The sequence below is a fragment of the Choloepus didactylus genome, chromosome 19, assembly GCF_015220235.1.
Source record: "Choloepus didactylus isolate mChoDid1 chromosome 19, mChoDid1.pri, whole genome shotgun sequence".
In the NCBI taxonomy this organism is placed as follows: domain Eukaryota; kingdom Metazoa; phylum Chordata; class Mammalia; order Pilosa; family Megalonychidae; genus Choloepus; species Choloepus didactylus.
Window position 1 is genome coordinate 32,140,472 of NC_051325.1, and position 18,454 is coordinate 32,158,925.

At 44.1% G+C, this 18,454-nt stretch overlaps 1 protein-coding gene across 6 annotated transcripts in view; it reads right to left on the reverse strand.

Moving 5' to 3' along the window:
* Window positions 1–18,454, reverse strand: part of PTPRA (protein tyrosine phosphatase receptor type A) — a 184,851-nt gene that overhangs the window by 3,667 nt on the left and 162,730 nt on the right. For all 6 annotated transcript variants that reach the window (XM_037811253.1, XM_037811254.1, XM_037811256.1 and 3 more), the window contains 10 exons: window positions 15,910–16,007; window positions 14,113–14,232; window positions 13,191–13,357; window positions 12,558–12,693; window positions 11,672–11,821; window positions 10,319–10,412; window positions 9,917–9,993; window positions 9,262–9,396; window positions 5,350–5,475; window positions 5,116–5,267 (listed from right to left, as the gene is read on the reverse strand). In XM_037811253.1, coding sequence (XP_037667181.1) covers window positions 5,116–5,267; window positions 5,350–5,475; window positions 9,262–9,396; window positions 9,917–9,993; window positions 10,319–10,412; window positions 11,672–11,821; window positions 12,558–12,693; window positions 13,191–13,357; window positions 14,113–14,232; window positions 15,910–16,007 — 1,255 coding nt within the window. The remainder of the gene's footprint in view (window positions 1–5,115; window positions 5,268–5,349; window positions 5,476–9,261; window positions 9,397–9,916; window positions 9,994–10,318; window positions 10,413–11,671; window positions 11,822–12,557; window positions 12,694–13,190; window positions 13,358–14,112; window positions 14,233–15,909; window positions 16,008–18,454) is intronic.

Genomic DNA, 18,454 nt, shown 5'->3' on the forward strand with positions numbered 1-18,454 from the left:
ATGGGGGCAAAAAAAAAAAAAAAAAAAGGCACCCAGTATTCTTTTTTACTTTAATTGTTCTTTTTCACTTTAATTTTTATTCTTATTTTTGTGTGTGTGGTAATGAAAATGTTCAAAAATTAATTTTGGTGATGAACACACACCTATATAATGGTACTGTGAACAATTGAATGTACGCTTTGTATGACTGCATGGTATGTGAATATATCTCAATAAAATTGAATTAAAAAACTAATAGAGGGTGTGCCAGTTTGGATGTGTTGTGTCTCCCAAACACCATTATCTCTGATGTAATCTTGTGTGGACAGACCTATCAGTGTTAATTAGATTGTAATTCGAGTGTTTCCATGGAGATGTACCCCACCCAACTGTGGATGATGACTCTGATTGGATAATTTCCATGGAGGTGTTGGCCCGCCCATTCAGGGTGGGTCTGAATTAAATTACTGGAGCACTATATAAGATCAGACAGGAGGAGTAAGCTGCTACAGCCAAGAGGGACACTTTGAAGAAAGCATAGGAGCTGCAGATGAGAGAGAAGATGGCCGTTGAAAGCAGACTCTTGCTCTGGAGAAGCTAAGAGAGGACAAATACCCCAAGTGCAACTAAGAGTAACATTTTTGAGGAACTGCAGCCTAGAGAGGAACATCCTGGGAGAAAGCCATTTTGAAACCAGAACTTTGGAGCAGACGCCAGCCACATGCCTTCCCAGCTAACAGACGTTTTCCAGACACCATTGGCCATCCTCCACTGAAGGTACTCGATTGCTGATGTGTTACCTTGGACACTTTATGGCCTTAAGATTGTAACTGTGTAACCAAATAAACCTCCTTTTATAAAAGCTAATTCATCTCTGGTGTTTTGCATTCCGGCAGCATTAGCAAACTAGAACAGAGGGGCATATAGGAAAAAATATATACCTACTGCAAACTATATATTACAATTAGTAGTAGTTTAACATTCTTTCATCAACAGTAACAACTGTACTATACCAAAACTATGAAACAGTAATGGAGGGGGGTTGGTTAGGGGTACAGGAGGATTTGAGTTTCCTTTTTTTGTCTTTATTTATTTTCTGGAGTAATGAAAATGTTCTAAAAATTGAAAAAAAAATTAATTGTGGTGATGGATGTACAGCTGTATGATCGTACTGTGGGCAACTGATATGCACTTTGGGTCTCTGGATAATTGTATAGTATGTAAACAATATCATTAAAAAAATGAATAACTGAAAAAAAATTACTAGGGAGAGGTGAAAGTGGCTTGGGCAGCAGAGCAATGGTGGAGGGAGTGAGAAAACACTCAGATTCTGGAAATATTTTGTAGGTTAAACATGATTTGCTAATGGATTAGATATAATGTGGGAGAAAAGAGGAGAAAAGGATGATTGCAAAGGTGTCTCACGTGAATTAAGTGAGGGATGGAAATGCTACACGCTGATTTTGGGAAGGCTGTGGGAACAGCAGGCTTGGGAAGAAAGATCAGGAGTTCTGATTCAAACAGATTAAACTGAGATGCCCATTAGACAAATGGAAATGCTGAGTGGGTAACTGGATATGTGAATCTGACAGAGATTTGGGAACTGGTATTAAAACCTGTGGAGACACGGAAGGTTCCCTGGCTTGACAGGTTATACAGGGAGGCTGCCTCCTAAGCACTGTGTGCCTGAAGGCCGGCGCCAGGCTGGGAGAAGGCCAAAGCTTTGCGTGCCTAAAGGCAGGCACCAATTTAGATAAGGACATAGCCGGGCTCCTTCCTTCTGTGCTCCTGTCTCCTGCTCCTGCTGTCTCCTGTCTAGCCCCTAAGAGATTGTCCCTTGAGATCAAAGACATGCAATCACACCGTATGGCTTTAGAAAAAATGCACCCTCCCTGAAATACCTGAAAACAGTCATGTAGGAGACTACCTTGTATGCTATAAAAACCTGTAAGAATGAGTAGAATAAAAGTTTCTTTTGCAGGAACACAGAGACGGAGTCGGCTCCCTTCTTTCACAAAAACCAGGAGACCGGAGGAGCTCACAATGGGAATGAGTGTCAGCTGACAGAAAAGAGGTTCAGAGACTGGGCCCTGAACTACTTCAGGGAGATGGGTAGGGACCAGCAAAGGTGAGAGAGAAGTGGATCCTTCCCCAGTTGAGTTTCAGATGAGACCACAGCCCTTGCTGACACCTTGGTGGCAGCCTTGAAGCAGAAGGCCCAGCTGAAACCCTGAAGAACAAAATCCTGACCAAGGAAACTGTGAGATAATAATGGGTGTTGTTTTAAGATGCTAAGTTTGCAGTAATATCATTACATAGCAATAGATGACTAAATGCAGCTGGCTTCAGAGAGAAGTACAAACAACACATTCACTGAACAGAGTACACAGCACCAGTGCAGGGAGCTAGGGAGCTGGGGAGCTGTGCAGTGGGAACATGTGCAAATTCTTTTGGTGGAAACATGTGTAAGTTCTTTTCTGATTGCTTCTATTTTCTTAGTCAACTAGAAAACATGCTCCTCTGATAATTAAATATGAAGATGGGAGAAGAGGTATTGGAGGTGGAGAGGGGAGGTGTGAAATAATTATCTAGGACAAAGGTTGGCAAACTTTTCCGTAAAGAGCCAGAGAGAAAATATTTTAGGTTTTGCTGGACATGAGGCAAAATTGCGTTATAAACGCATAACTGTGACTTGTAGGGCACGGAGCAGCAGTGTGAAGCAATGAGAACACATGTGGTCTCTGTGGTAACTCTTCAACTCTGTTGCTGTAGCATGAAAGCAGTCACAGCCAATGCATAAACAAATGAGCATAGCTGTGTTCCAATAAAACATTTATGGACACTGAAATTTGGACTTCACGTAATTTTTGCTTGTCATAAAATATTCCTCTTTTGATTAAAAAAAAAAAACACTTAAAAAAAAAGTTCTTAGACTGCAGGCCATACAATAACAGTTGGCAGGCCAGATTTGGTGCAGGGTTGTAGTTGGCCTATCCCTGGTCTAGAAGAGTAAGAGATGTCAAAAGACCACAGGGTAGCACTAAAGACCAACCACAGGGATAATGGTCGTAAGTTTAAATGGGGCCTGGGAACAGAGTTGTTTGCTTTTCTTCAGCCACATTCAGCTGAATGGATGCAGGTACAGGGTAGCTAGAGAGTTTGGAATTTGCTGAGATAGGGCAACCAAGGGTGAGAGGAGCATGGGAGAGAAAAAAAAAAATGTATGCAACAAAGTATTTAATCTGATAGGCCAAGGAATCCTTTTAATTTTGTCAATCTAATGGGTAAAAAGCCATCTTTCATCGTTTTTATTCCCATTTCTCATATTACTAATAGTTTTCCTGTCCATTTGCATTAGTTGATGTTCTTTTCCACTTTTTCTTCTTCAAAACATTTTTTTTAAAGATTTTATTTATTTATTATATAGGTAATAAATAAGCACAGTTCAAATTTCAAAAAGGTCCAAAAGGTCTATGCTGGTTTGAATATACTATGTCCCTCAGAAAAAGCTATGTTCTTTGATGCAATCTTGTGGGGCAGACATTTTAGTGCTGATTAGACTGGAATCCTTTGAGTGTTTCCATGGAGATGTGACCCACCCAACTGTAGGTGATAACTCTGATGAGATAATTTCCATGGAGGCGTGGCCCCACCCATTCAGCATGGGCCTTGATGACCAGAGCAGTATATAAGCTCAGACAGAAGGAGCAAGCTTGCTACAGCCAAGAGGGACACTTTGAAGAATGCACTGGAACTGAGACAGGAGCTTCAGCTTACAGAGACATTTTAGAGACAGCCTTTAAGAGCAGACTTTTGTACCAGAGAAGCTACGAGAGGACAAACACCCCAAGAGCAATTAAGAGTGACATTTTTGAGGAGCTGAAGCCTAGACAGGAATGTCCTGGGAGAAAGCCATTTTGAAACCAGAACTTGGAGCAGACACTGGCTACGTGCCTTCCCAGCTAACAGAGGTTTTCCGGATGCCATTGGCCATCCTCCAGTGGAGGTACCCGATTGTTGATGCATTACCTTGGACACTTTATGGCCTTAAGACTGTAACTGTGTAACTAAATAAACCCCCTTTAAAAAAGCCAATCCATGTCTGGTGTTTTGCACTCCAGCAGCATTAGCAAACTAGAACAAGGTCCTATCCCATTTCTTAGCCTTTCAGTTCCCTTCCTGGGAAACAACAAATGTCAGTGGGTCCTTGTGTTTCTTTCTAGAGGTAAGTTATGCATATACACATTCTTTCCCTGTCTCTCTTGCTTTTCTCACTTAATAATAAACAGTACTTCAACATTATTTTTTTGCAGCTCTGCAGTATGAGGACATACTATAGCTCACTGAGTCAGTCCCCTTTTAATACAGGTTTAGATTGTATCCGTTTTTTTACTATTGTAAGAAATGTTTCAATCCTTATAATTATTTCATTTCGGACAAGTCCAAGAGCATTTATTGGATATATCTCTGCTCATTTTTCTGTTTTCAAAACAAATTTATTGGAATTTTAAATATATTTTCCCTTTCTTTTTAAAAGATAGCCTTTTCTTAATTATAAAGGTAATAGAAGCTTGTGGTGAAAAAAATTTTGTAAAATGCAATCTCAAACAATATGCCTCAAACAAAATACACCCTTTTCCCCAAAACAAGTTCCTTTACTGTCTGCCTTAACTTCTGTCAGTGATACCTACCACTACCAGTAACCCAAGCTCAAACCTGGGAGACATCCTGGACGCTTCTCTTCCACCCTATGTCCTTAGTCTTGGCCATTTTTCCTCAAACTGTTTTCAGAATAGTCCCCGATTATTCACTTTCCCTGTGCACAAGGATGCCAGGCCCTCACCCCGACATTGCCAACTGCTCTCCACACTGTCAGTCTTCCCCTGCTGCTCTTCTGGACACCCCACCCCCACCCACCCCCCGCCTATATCTTAGTGTTAATGATTCAACTCTAATGTACTTGCTCATCATACAGCTCTGTCCTGCTCATCAGACTTGACTGCCACTTGCTTTCCAACAACCCACACCTGTTCAGCTTTCCTCACTGTCTTGACATGCTCACCATTGCCTCCCACCCTCTGCTCACCTCTTATCACCTTTTCTCTCTAAACCCCTGAGGGCTGGGGTGAGCAGTACCTGCAGTGCACGGTGATGGGATGGTTCCCTGACTGCTGCTGCTGCTTCTGCACGGCTGCGATGATGCTGATCATACCTTTCCCATCGCTGGGGATGCCCACTTCAGGCCAGCCATGGAAGTGGAACTGCCGGATCTGCCGGCTCTTGTTTTCCTGTGGAAGAAGGGGGATTAGGTCAGTGGGGGAAATACTTACCTTTCCCCGTGGGAGGAGCCCCTCTTAACACCTATCTTACCCTGGTGTTGGTGACCAGGAGGTCTCTGACAGTGTAGCTCTCACACTCCTCCTCTTTCTTTAGCTCCACTGTGATGTCTCCATAGGACAGCAGTCCATCAGATGGCCAGTACTGGGCACACTTCTCCTGGCGGGGTAAATGGGAGAGGTTAAGGCTCAGAATACCATGTATGTTCAGCTACCTCTCAATTGGACACACTTCTTCCCCAAAGCATTGAAAACCTGTAGGATCATTACATTATTTAACATTATTCCAAGTAACTTCTGGTCCTCACCAGGACATCTACATTTAAAAACTTAATCCTTCTACTAGATTTAATTGGTTAATTTTCTGGAGTCACTTATTTACAGCCTAATTTGCAGCACTGACAGGGTCTGGTGAAGAACTCACCATCTGACTCACAGCGTATCCAACACTCAATGGCTGGGCAGAGGAAAAGGAGGAGCAATTCCTTTTGTTTGGCTTTTTTGTTTTTGCTCTCTTGAGATTGTTTCTACAGTTTACAGTTGTTTACATATATCAGACTGCTAATTCAAAACATGACCACCCAACTCCTGAAGACAATTATATAATAATGTAGATTACAAGGGGTGACAGTGTGATTGTGAAGACCTTGTGGATCACACCCCCTTTATCTAGTGTATGGATGAGTAGAAAAATGGGGATAAAAACTAAAGGACAAATGGGGTGAGATGGGGGGATGATTTGGGTGTTCTTTTTTTCACTTTTATTTTTTATTCTTGTTCTGGTTCTTTCTGATGTAAGGAAAATGTTCAGAGATAGATTGTGGTGATGAACGCATAACTGTTATTATACTGTGGACAGTGGATTGTATACCATGGATGATTGTATGGTGTGTGAATGTATTTCAATAAAACTGAATTTAATAAAACAACAACAACAAAAAAACACATGACCACCCAGCCATGGGTGCTTCAACACAGCCCAGTCCACAGCATATTTTTATCCCTTTTATCTTTATCACTTTAATCTGCAATGGTGCCTTAAAGGTGCTGGCGCTTGCATTTCTGTCCCTGCTAGTGAGGCAGGAGATGATTTACTGTCTGTCTATGCTTGCTTGCTCCTGGCCCAATTCCCTCTATAGAGTGAGCTCCTTGTGGGCAGGAAGGTCTCTTCATTTTTGTATTCCTATCACCTTGCATAATGCCTGGCATATGGCAGGCTCTCAGTAAGTATCTGGTAAATGAATTTCATGTCTATGGAACCAGTTAGGGTTTAAATACATGAATAATTAAAAACAAAAACAAAAACAGGTAAACTGTCTATTTCTTTAGAGCATTTTTGGGTAAGATCTTAGATGCTTCACTATTAGCATAAAGTATTCAACTATAAAAGTTCTAAATGACACTGAGCTCATTTGAAAAAAACAAAACAAAACAAAACAAAACAAAAAATCAAGGTTATTAAACTCATGGATAAAGGAAATGCCAGACCAATGTATTTTCATCTGTGCCACAGGAGCGCTGGGGTTGGGGACTCTGGGCTCTCTCTTCAACCAGAGCAGCTTTTTTGAAAAAATAATTTTCAAAATTATTTTTTAACCTCAAACAGGGGTTATATTAGTTCTTAGGACATTATTGGATGGAATGATTTTTGCTACCACATTTCCCTCCCAACACTGCCTTTACACAATTTATCAGCCAGGGACTAAAGGCTGAAACTTTAAAACCATCAGAATTGCTAGGTTCCAAATGGGCTTGAGAGCACCAGAAAGTATAAACTTGAAGAAGAGAACAATTTCCTTAGAGGAAGGGCTGGGATCTACTGTGGCCCCACACTTAATAGCTCTTTGATATTTTAGATTTTATTAGTTTAGGCAAAGAAGCATAATAGGAGAAAAGGGGCAGAGATGCCAGTAGGGACACGAAGCTGGGGAACGACTGAAAGAGAGTCCCTTCTTATGATTGCGGACAGGGAGTCAGTCAATAGTGAAAGCAAGCAGGAAGCCTGCTCTGGCCGACTAAGAGAACAACTACTCAAGGTAGTTACATATGACCTGATCAGCCAAAGAGGGAAGATCAGTGCTTGCACAGTGAGTTGCAAGATGACAGAACTATGATAGGTGGGAAAGCAGATAGGGTGTGCTAAGAGAGAACAAGTGTGGTAAATTTTGGGGTTAGGGCTCAATGGATGGTATAAAGAGAAGCCTTTCAAGACTATCATAGATGATGGACTGATGGCAGGAAATCATCCTCCTCAGTCAGGTGACAGCTACAGGATCCACTGAAATTAGCTCTCCATGTGGCAGACATAGGAAACAGGTTGGACTCTAAAACAATGTCAAGGTATCTGACAGAAAAGGGGAAAGATGGTGGGAAGTGGTAGTCCAGAAGCACCTCTCATGGTTGTGGGGAAAGAGGTGGCAGAAAGAGCTGTTACTGAAGTAGCACTAGATCAGAAGGCTGAGTTAACCTGATGGAAGGCAGGTTTTGGGGAAAAGGCACAGGCTTTGGACTATTCAATAAGAGAAGCTTCAGTTCTGATCTCTGTTGGGCTAAGTTCAGGTGGGGAAACAGGACCCCTTCCTTAGGAGGCAGAACATGGGCCTCAGGAATCCAGAGTAAGAATCTGCAGTGGCTATGGCTGCTGTGGCCCAGGGCTAAAAAAGCCTTAGGATCCTGCTGAGGATGAAGAATGCAAAGCTATGAAAAATATGGGGCACCATTCCCATCTCAGAAACCATGCCCCACTCGGCATCTAGAGCGCAAGAGAAGGGGACAAGGGAAAATGGAAACTAGGAGATTTAACATAAGCAAGTCGAGGTCTAAGGGGAGACCCAATGCAAGTCTGGAGACTCGTCCAGTCCACACCACTGCTTCACCGTCTCTTGGGGGCATCCATGCTGAATCCAGGCCACCGGCGTTACTGCCACAGCTTATGTTCTGCTTCTGGCTTGCTCATTTCTAATTTGTCTTCCTCACTGTAGCCAGAGGGATTTTTTTTAAAACACCAATTTGATGTTGTCAAGGGTTCTTTAACTACTTTATAGTCCAAACTCTTCACTGTGGCTTAGAAGGCCATTTATCACTGGGACTGTGCTAGCTTCTCCAGTCTCATTATCTTGGTTCTGATCCCTGTTAGGCTAAGCTTCAGACATAACTGCAATGTACAACTTCAACAGAAAGAGCTTTTAAAATAATCAGCACTGCCTGAACACAGACTGGGCCACCATGTTAATACAGAGAGAGAGTTCCCTGAGATTGAAAGTGCTTAGTAGAAGCTGCAAGATTCTGTTTGAGGAATAGGGTTAAGAGATTTCCTATACTGAGTGGGAGTTAACCTAAGGGACCTCCAAAGGCTCCTGTATTCTGAGATTCCATACATCTCTACTTATAAAATTAACTTGAGGACTTTTTTCTTTAAAAGATTTGCTTGATGTTATTAATTAAATGCTTTTACCTTGTTTCTTATTTTTGATATTTCTCAAATTTCTACTGTTTTCCTTTGCGTAGTGACCCATCTTCCCAGAATCCTGTTGTTCATTTCTCTGGCTTGGATGGCAACCCCTTCTTAGGGGCATTCACACGGGTTCCACCTCAGAGTCTTGGTCTGGCTCTGTATCTCTCATCTCACTAGATCTGCCTTGTCCGGGGAGGTGGGGAGGAGAGGGTGTGCACAAAGGCTAGGTTTAAGGGGACTGTATTCAGAAGAAAAGTTAAGAGGGTATGAACAGTCTGGGTATTGAATGGAGGCTCAGACCACACTGCTTTCCAAATCCTGGGAGATGCTACTGATTGCTTAGACGCCACTGGCTGGGGAATACTGCCTGGAAATGGTTCTTTAGATGGTTTAACTCACAAAGTTTATATGTATCTTCTAGCTACCACCTACCCACTCACCCACTTTTTCATGCTGCCTGTTTCCCACAGCCCCAAGGCTTTTTGAGCTCACCTGGCCTCTCTCCTCCAGTTCTGTTAGCATCACGATGGAACAGGATTTCCACTCCCAGATCATCCGCCAGAAGTCTTCAATTGTGTGGAGAAGAGGGCCCTGGCTGGCAATGTAGGAATCCTTCTGCCGGTAGCCCTATACAGGCCAGGCCAATTGCAGGGGTGAGGTGGTTTAATCAGGGAAGGAGAAGACAGGCCTGTCTAGGAGTCAGGGAGTCAGGTCACTGGGAAGGGATGCGGGCTGCTTGGAGGCAAATTCATTTTAGGCATAGCTCCCCTTTGGCCAAGGACTATTAAATCACTGTCCAATAAGCTGGCCCCTTTCAAGCAGGAGCATAGCTCAACTGCCAGGAAAGGGAAGTGGTGGAGCCAGGATGAAGAGACCAGGGAAAGATCTGAGGTCAGTTTCCTCAGCCCTTTGGCCATGGTTTCTGTCGTGAACTTTCTCTTTCAGGAATTATCCTGGTACATACCCTCTGTTTCCCCCATCTTCTGCTCTTTGGGGTCTGACACAGACCTAGTGTGCAGGCATTAGTTCTATATTTGTCGAATGATGCAAAGACAGTCCTCCCAAGCAAGTATGTCAGGGTGGTGCTGCAAGCCCCAGGTGAAACTCCACGGGTGCTGGGAGATCAGGGGACTCACCCATCACTTACATCAATGAAAGATGCGTTCACATAGTCTGTGTTCTCCTCACCCCTTTTTACTGGAATGATCACTCTGTTGAATTCATCTGCAAGAAAGACAGCAGCTAGTGGCTTACCAACATCACTTATTCTTCCCTTCTTGCTCCACCTTCACTGTCCTGCCCCAGGCCCTGGGAGATATAATCCAAGCTGGGCAAGGACATTCCTGTTCCTAGCCCAAGATAGAAAGAGCCTTTGGCCTTTACACTCTTGGATTTTCAGAAGCCACTAAAGAGCTGGGAGCAACAAGAGGAAATGCCATAATTCTTGTTTCCAAGTAAGATGATCATTAACTAGTACCTGAGAAGTGGCAGGGGTGAAGGAATTGGTGGATGGGGTGCTAAGGTTTTCGGGTGAGGAGAAGGCTCTTACATGGAATGATCTGTAAAACCCGGTTCTTCTTCATGTTGGCTGGAAGGTTTCCGGTCCGCATCTTGTCATTCTGAATTTTGATTGATGTCAACTTCTGAATTAGGGGAGGGGCAACATTACTTATTCCAGTAACTGGCCTTGACAAGATGATGCTTGTCACCGGACCTGCATCACCAGGCCACTCTGGCCACATACTGCTCTTCTCATCAGAACCCTGATCTCCATTTCCACGTATTCCTGTTGGAACACTGTTTCTTCTATCTTTAAGATCACTGAAGAAGCCAAAAAAGTGTCTGGGAAACACTGCTTTTCTGGCACTTTTAGGCCGTTCTGAGTCCCCTGGCTGGAACTTCACAATCCTGGAGCAAGGATACCAGCGCTGTTGGAGGGAGTGTGCCCGTCCTTCCTTCCTCCCTACTCTGCTACCCCAGAAGCCACAAAAGCCTCTTTAGGAAAAAACTTACTCAAAAGCACACTCCCCTCCCCATCCTGATTCTGAGTTTCCTCCTCTATCCTCGCTATTCAAAGTATGGCCTACAAACCAGCAGCGTCAGCCTCATCTTATCAGAAACGCAGAATCTCAGACCCTATGTCAGACCTGCTGAATGAGAATCTGTGTTTAACAGGACCCCAGGTGATTCATAGGTACATGACATCTGAGAAGGACTGTTCTTGGGAATATGGTCCTCCCCACCTCAACCCAGAATCTCTTGTTTCTTGGAGCATTTTTTACTGATGAGTGTAACATAATCCTTAGGTGTGTTTTCTAGTATCATAGAGCAGGGTTCATCAATCTAAGGTCCACAGGCCAAATCCAGCCTGTTGCCTATAACTGAAGTTTTACTAGCACAAAGCCACACTCATTTTTTACATATTTCTTATGGCTGCTTTTGTGTTACAACAGCAGCATTGAATAGTTGTGACCCAGACAGTTTGGCCTGTAAAGCCTAAAATACTTATTACCTGTCCCTTTACAGAAAAAATCTGCTGGATCCCTGCCACAGAGGGCAATAAACATACATGATTCCAGAACAGTGGTTCTTAACTCTTACTGTAAATTACAATCACCTGGGAGGGTAGGGGTGGGGGTAGGGGGGAAGGGAAGAGACTTTAAAAAAAAATACCATTGCCTGTATTTGTTTTGTTTTTTAACACAATCCAAGTGATTCTAATATGCAAGAAGGGTTCAGAATGACTAGCTTTTGAGTAAAGGGCCAGAGATCTGCTTCCTTAACCATCATGCCTCTTGAGGGGATTCACCATTTGTTGGTAAATGCTCAAAGAGTCAAGCATCCTATATTCCCCAGATCACACATCTTTCAAACTGAAAGAGGAGGTCCAGCTCCAACTCACCTTAAACTCCTCTTCTAATCCATTGTTGCTGGTCCCTGGGATTTTGTTATAAATTTTCTGCAGGTGGGTGTCTAGAGAGGTCACTTCCAGTTCCGTATCCCCATAGAGATAATGCTCCAGAAGGGCTTGGTATATGAAGACGTACTGCATCTGAACATGGATGATGCCCAAGCTCCCGGTTACACACAACAGGGCCATCGTGGTACCAGACCATCCCCTCCTACCCTCCACTTCACTTCATTCCTCTTCTCCTGTGATCTCAACAGGAATACAAAGATTCTCTTTTTGTCACAATTCAGTGAAACAGGGACTTGAGATGCATAAGTCCCCATAGGGTCTTAACTTGGAAGGGAGGGTGCTAGTCTGGTTTGGAGATGTGGGAAACCTGGAGAGGACAAACCCAACTTCTGGTCATTCCGAGGGCATGGATTCAATAGGCTGAAGGAGTGGTCAAAACGGGAGCTACACAAAACATGCGACAGTCTGGTCCTAACCTACCACCACCGTCACTGCCCAATAATATGCCCTTTGAACCCAGTGCCCTAACCATGGAGCCAATCACAATGCTGCTCCCGGACATGGACAAACTGTGCCACAATTTTGTGAGCACTGGCTCTCAGGGCTGCCTGACATGCCTGCTTCCCTCAGGAACTGTTCCTTATCCTTAAAGGTTAATAAACTTGATACCTGCCTTCCCGACGCCCCCAGGCATGGAGCCACTACTTCCTCTACGCTCCCATGTTTCTTTTAATACGCATTCATAAAGGTCCTTCATAAGACTATATGGCAATCATTTATAATAACTTGGGAAGCTGAATTCCTGAGGTGGGCAGATGTTTTGGGCCTGGAACTCCCCCCACCCTCGCACCACCCGCAAATCACTCACATCCGTCTGCACCATCTGGCAGCGCTGCGCCCGGATCCGGCTCACAAAGCCATATACGTCCACCTTCCGCTCTGTATGCATCATGTCCAGCATGGCATCAATGACGACAAAGGTACCAGTACGCCCTACACCCGCACTGCAGCCAGAGAGCAGGGGTGTTACCAGGATGGCCAGCATGGCTGGCAGGGGCATACAGGGAGGAGGCAGCACAAGCTGGGGCTCTTTCTTCAGGCTTCTAAATTCTAATTCTGAATGGGATAGAGCTGGAACACTTCTGGATCCTACACCCCAGTATGCCCTGAACTCCCTACCTCTGGTTATCAAGAACCAGGAACCTTGACACTTGGAGGAGTCTGAAGGCTACAGGTATACAAGGCCAACACTTGACCCAGCCTCTTGGCATCAGAGCAGGGTCTCTCTATCTTGGAGGATTGCCTTTCCATACTTCCTCACATCATCCTCTCCACCCAGCTCCAGAGTTTGAGAAGTCTCTCTGGCTGCTGTCCTGGGGCCCCAACAGCTCATCTTCTCTGTGCCAGTCTCCTCAGCCAGGGAACCTCTGCTCTTTCCCTGCCCTGGCCATGGGGGCAGAATGTGGCATGAGTAGGAAGTCAAGGGTCGGGCCACACTGACCTGCAGTGGACCACAATGGCCCCCGCATACTGAGGGTTACAGGCCTTCACCTTCTTGAGGAACTTGAGCATGCCGATCGGGGTGAAAGGCACCCCAAAGTCTGGCCAGCTGGTAAAATGGAACTGAGTGATGAGGCGCTGTGGCTTTCTGTTGGTCATATCACCCACCTGTGAAGTGAAGAGATCCTGTGTGTTGGCTGTGATACCCTCAAATGGGGCAGCACCAGGGAAGGGAGGGTGAGGCTCAGGGCCAGGGCCAGCTGTGGTTGTCAGTGACAATGGGGGAAGTAAGAGTGATAATACACTGTCTTGAACTCAAGGAAATTTTAACCATGGACAAAGAATCTTCCCAATAACCCTAAGAATAGACAGGGTTTTTACTATTATTCTCAGCCTACAGATGTAGAAAGTAAAAGTCAGAGAAGTTAAATGACCTGGCCCAGGTCCCAGAACCAGTAAGTGTCAGGGTCAGAATTAAAAAGCCCATCTCCTGACTCTTTGTAAGTCCCCTTTTCACAGTACCACACTGCCCCTCAGTTGAAGGCAACCATTGCTCATGCCTCCAGGGGCGCTGTGGAGGGCCAGGAGCAAGGCCTACCATGGTCTGTCAGGAACCTTTGGAGTAAGAAAGGAGGAAAGGTGAGTCAAATACCCAGAAGATTACACCACCCCCTGTTGGCTTGGCTCATATCTAAATCATAAAATTCCATATTAACAAGTCATTTTCCTCCTAGTCATGAAAATGCTACTCCCTGACAAAGAAATTGTCTAGGAACCCAGATCTCTGGTTTCAGAGTCCAAACACTACATATTTGTAAGTTCTTGACCACTCTGAGTAAGAGGGGGAAGACCCGGTCTATTCCCTCCCTTTTTTCATCAGCAGGTCTTAAACAAGAACCAGGAAAGGAGGAAGGAGACAGTACCTGCTGTATGCAGAATTTTCGGACCGTGTAGTCCACCAGGACAGTTACATCTTCTACTGACACACGGATATTCCCATAGGTCCAGCAGCCTTGGTCTGGCCAGTACTGAGCACACTTACACTGAAAAGAAACAGACACACATACCCAGATTCCTGCCTCTGGCAGATGTAAAGAGCCTGAAAGGAAAGGATCACAAAAGCCCAGACTGAGGTCCCCAGAAAGCTCTATGGCCTCTTCTCTCAGCTCAGCAGCTGCTTTTTTCTAACTGTTCTTTTTTCAAGTTTCTCAGCTTTTATCCTTTTCAGTGTAATCTCTTAACTGACACACAGCCATAGCCTGCAGAATTCTTGCTCTTTTCCATTTGTGACCTCTCAGTGCAGGGCAAGTAAAAAGGCATTTTATCTGCAAAATTTGCACTTCTCTAATGTTTCTGGTCTTGTTCTAGGGGCAAGTCTGTCAGGGCTCCTGGAACCAGCAGCCTAGTAGGAAGAGGTACCAGGGAACAGATGCACCCTGGAAACCTGCCAGGAGAGGCCTGTGGTCTTCTCCACTGCTTGGGCCTTAGACAGCATCCAAAAGCCAGAGGTCTGGTTGGAGGAAACTAACCTAAAGCCCTATCCTAGAATTAACCTTCTCAGGCACTGTGGGGCTGCTGGTCAACACATCCAACACCCCAGGGTGGGGATTAAGGTGACTCAAGAGTCAAACTTGAGAAGAACTGTCAAGAGTCGGGATCCCTCTCAGGCTATGGCCCTAGTAATGGAGCTGGCCAGACTAGGCATGGACTTGGCAGCCCCAAAGGAAGCAGACCAGTCAACAGGCTGCCTGTAGAATCAGGCCAGGGCCTCAGATTCCCTTGTCCCCTTGTGCAGCATCTCAGTTCGTACATCTCCCTTTACCAACTTTAGGATATGCCAAAAGCTTCAGTAGGTAGGACAAGAAACCAGGGTAAGGACAGACTAGAGAAGTCAGGAGAGAAAAGCCCCTTTGTGGCTTTTCCTTGGCTAATGGCCCAAATCTTTTGTCCAAGTTGTTTTGGAACCAGGGCAAGTTGTTTGACAGGGAATACACCCTAGATTCACCCAAGGCTCTTCTGAGGTGTGATGGTTAGGTTCATGTATCAGCTTGGCCAGGTGATGGTTCCCAGGTGTCTGGTCAAGTAAGCACTGGCCTGTTACTGCAAGGACATTTGTGGCTGGTTAATAAACCAGAAGGCTGGTTTATTAAATCATCAGTCAATTGGCTGCAGCTGTGACTGACTACATCAACGAAGGGCGTGTCTTCCACAATGAGAGAATACAATCAGCTGGATTTAATCCAATCAGTTGAAGATTTTTAATCAATTGAGACAGATAGAGGACCTTCACTTCTTCTTCTTTGGCTAACCAGTGAAGCATTTCCTGAGGAGTTCATCGAAGTTGCCAGTTCATTTCCTGAGGACTTCATCGAACACATTCATTGAAGTTGCTGGTTTGCTGCCTCAGGAGTTCATTGAACATCTGCACTGGACTTGCCTGTTTGCTGCCTGCCCTACAGAATTTGGACTCGTGCATACTCACAGTTGTGTGAGACACTTTTATAAATCTTATATTTATAAATATCTCTTGTTGATTCTGTTTCCCTAGAGAACCCTAACTAACACACCAGGCTTCCAGGGCATAAGAAAGTCAGACAGGCATATGAGGCTGGGTTCTGCCTGGGTGAACTACAGATTCAGTCACAAAGGGTGGACAACCCAGGCTTAAACTCAGAGCTTCAGCATCAGGGCCCTCCTGTCCAATCTCTCCACTCACTCACCTCCTTTCTCTCCTTCAAGTTGGTTACCATAACGATGGTGGCTGTATTTTGCTCCCAGATCATCCTCCAGAAATCATTCACTGTTTCTTCTTTTGGTCCTACAGTAGCCAGTGAAAAAGATGATAGATAATATAAGGAGAACATACACCAAGGGGAAGAAAGATGCTAGGAAATTGGGAACACCTACTCCTGAATTTTGGAAACCTGTGCCCACATGTCCCAGGCTAAATATCCAATCCATCTATCCATCCATCTGCTAAATTTTGTGTCTACCATTTATGTGCCAGGCACTTCATGAGGACTGGGGGTGGGAGGCTGCCAAAATAGAAACAGAAAATGAGCAACATCTCCCAAGGAAATTATAATTTGAGGATCAGAATACTCACTGAATACTCACTGCTCACTGAATACCTGTATTCTGGGCCAGATTGTGAGCCAAGTATTCCATGTCTCATTTAATCCTTTCTACCATGTTCTAGGTAGACGTCATCAGCCTATAGAGTTTGAGTGACTTGCTCAGGCTGGAATTCAAACCCTAGTTTGTCTAATGAACCAGAAAATAAGACACAGTCTTATATTAAAAACTGTTCCAGAAACTATAAAGTGGTTTGTATCATAAGATGAGTATAAAACATTTGCACTTGAGCCCAGTGAGTCAAGTGGTTGGTTGGTTGAGCCTGAGAGGAAGCAGAGTAGGAAATGCAGGAAGGCTCTAAAGAAAAAAGGGCAGCAGGCTTGAGAATTCAGAAATGTCTGGACTTCATGGGTAGGATGAAGAAGACTGGGAAGCAGATTTGAAAATGTACCTTTAAAGGGTCTGGACTTTAAATGGAAAGCAATGGAAAAGATGTATCCAGCAGCAGTGTATAAGGATGGACTGCAGTGGGAGGAGATAAAAGAGGGAGAAAGGCAAGGGACATGAGAGCTTGACAGTATGAACAAGGGTGGAGAAGTAAGAATGAAGAGTCTACTGCTGAAGTGGAACTGTCAATACTTGGCATTTAACACAGGTGAGAAAGTAGAAAAGAATTCAAGACGGCTGACATTTTCCACCTGAGAGTTATAATGGTAGCACTGTTATCAGAAACAGAGGAGGGAGGAGGAACCAAGAAGACAAAGGGTTCAGTTTTAGACATGGTGAATTTGAAGTCCAGGTAGTGAAACAGTAATAAGGGATAAGATGAGAAACTGAATGAGAAACCAGGGTTAAGGGTTAAGAGTTCTGCTTCTAGCCAAGATGGAATAACAGGGACCAGATTTACCCTCCTACTGGAAACAACTAAAAACCTGGACCAAATATATGAAACAATGGCTTTTAAGATATGAGACTCAGGCAGTGCAGGAGAGGGATCCCTGAGAGAGGGGAAACAAATGGGGTGAGTCCTATGATTGTCTCAACTACCACTGGGGTGAAGCCTGATAGTTTCCTGAAGTTGAGGAGACAAAGTTGGGTGCCAGGGGAGGCCAAGGTGGCTGAAGTTACAGAGTAGAATAATGGAGAGGAGAAAGCTGCAGAAAGATCTGCAGAGATCTTCTACTGAGTACTGATCAGAGTTTGCCTGTGATGAAACTATGTGAAGCCAGGGGATAAACCAACCAAAAGAAGTAGGAGAACAATCTCTCGAGTTCACACAAGGCTGGGACTACTTTGTGTCCCACCAGATAGAGCTGAAAAACCCTATAAATCACACAGCATGTGGTGAATTGAGTACTGCCTCAGTAGTGGAGCAAAATTAGCTCTTGGTTAAAGGCTGCTCTAGTCTCATCTAACAAAGTTTAAAAGCAAGCCTCAAAAGGATCAAACTGCTTCCAAGTAACTCCCTCCCAGACAAAAGATCAAGAACATTTATGAGCACACAAAAAAATTCAGTACACAACAAATTAAAATTCACAATGTCTGGTATCCAATAAAAATTGCCAAGCATGCAAAAAGGAAAAAATATGACTCATAATGAAAAGAAAAATCAATCAATAGATACAGACCCAGAAATGACATAGATCATAGAAATAGTAGACAAGGACATCTAAAAAAGTTAATGTATTCCATACATTCAAGAAGGGAGAGGAAAGTATGAGCATGTTAATGAGAGACATGGAAGACACACACACGTGCATGCACAAGCACACATCCCTGAATCAAACTTATAGAGATGAAACAATGTCTGAGATGTAAAATATACTGGATGAGATAAAGAGCAGATTACTGCAGAAAAAAGACTTGCAAATTTGAAGACATGGCAAAAGAAAACTATCCAATGGAACACACACAGAGAAAAGACTGAAAAAACAATCAACAGAGCATCAGTAAGCTGTGGCATTTACATTTAAGAGGCCTAATATGTGTGTAATTTGACTCCCTGAATGGGGTTGGAGCTTTTTTATAAACTTGATGAGAAATCAGGTTTAGACATGTGGACTAGATAATCGACATCACCCAAGCATCTCTAGGTGACGTTTGTCATTCATTCATTAGCTTGTTTATTTGGAATAATCCAATTATTTAGTATCTTCTTTGTGTCAGGACTGTACTGGATACTGAGGATGA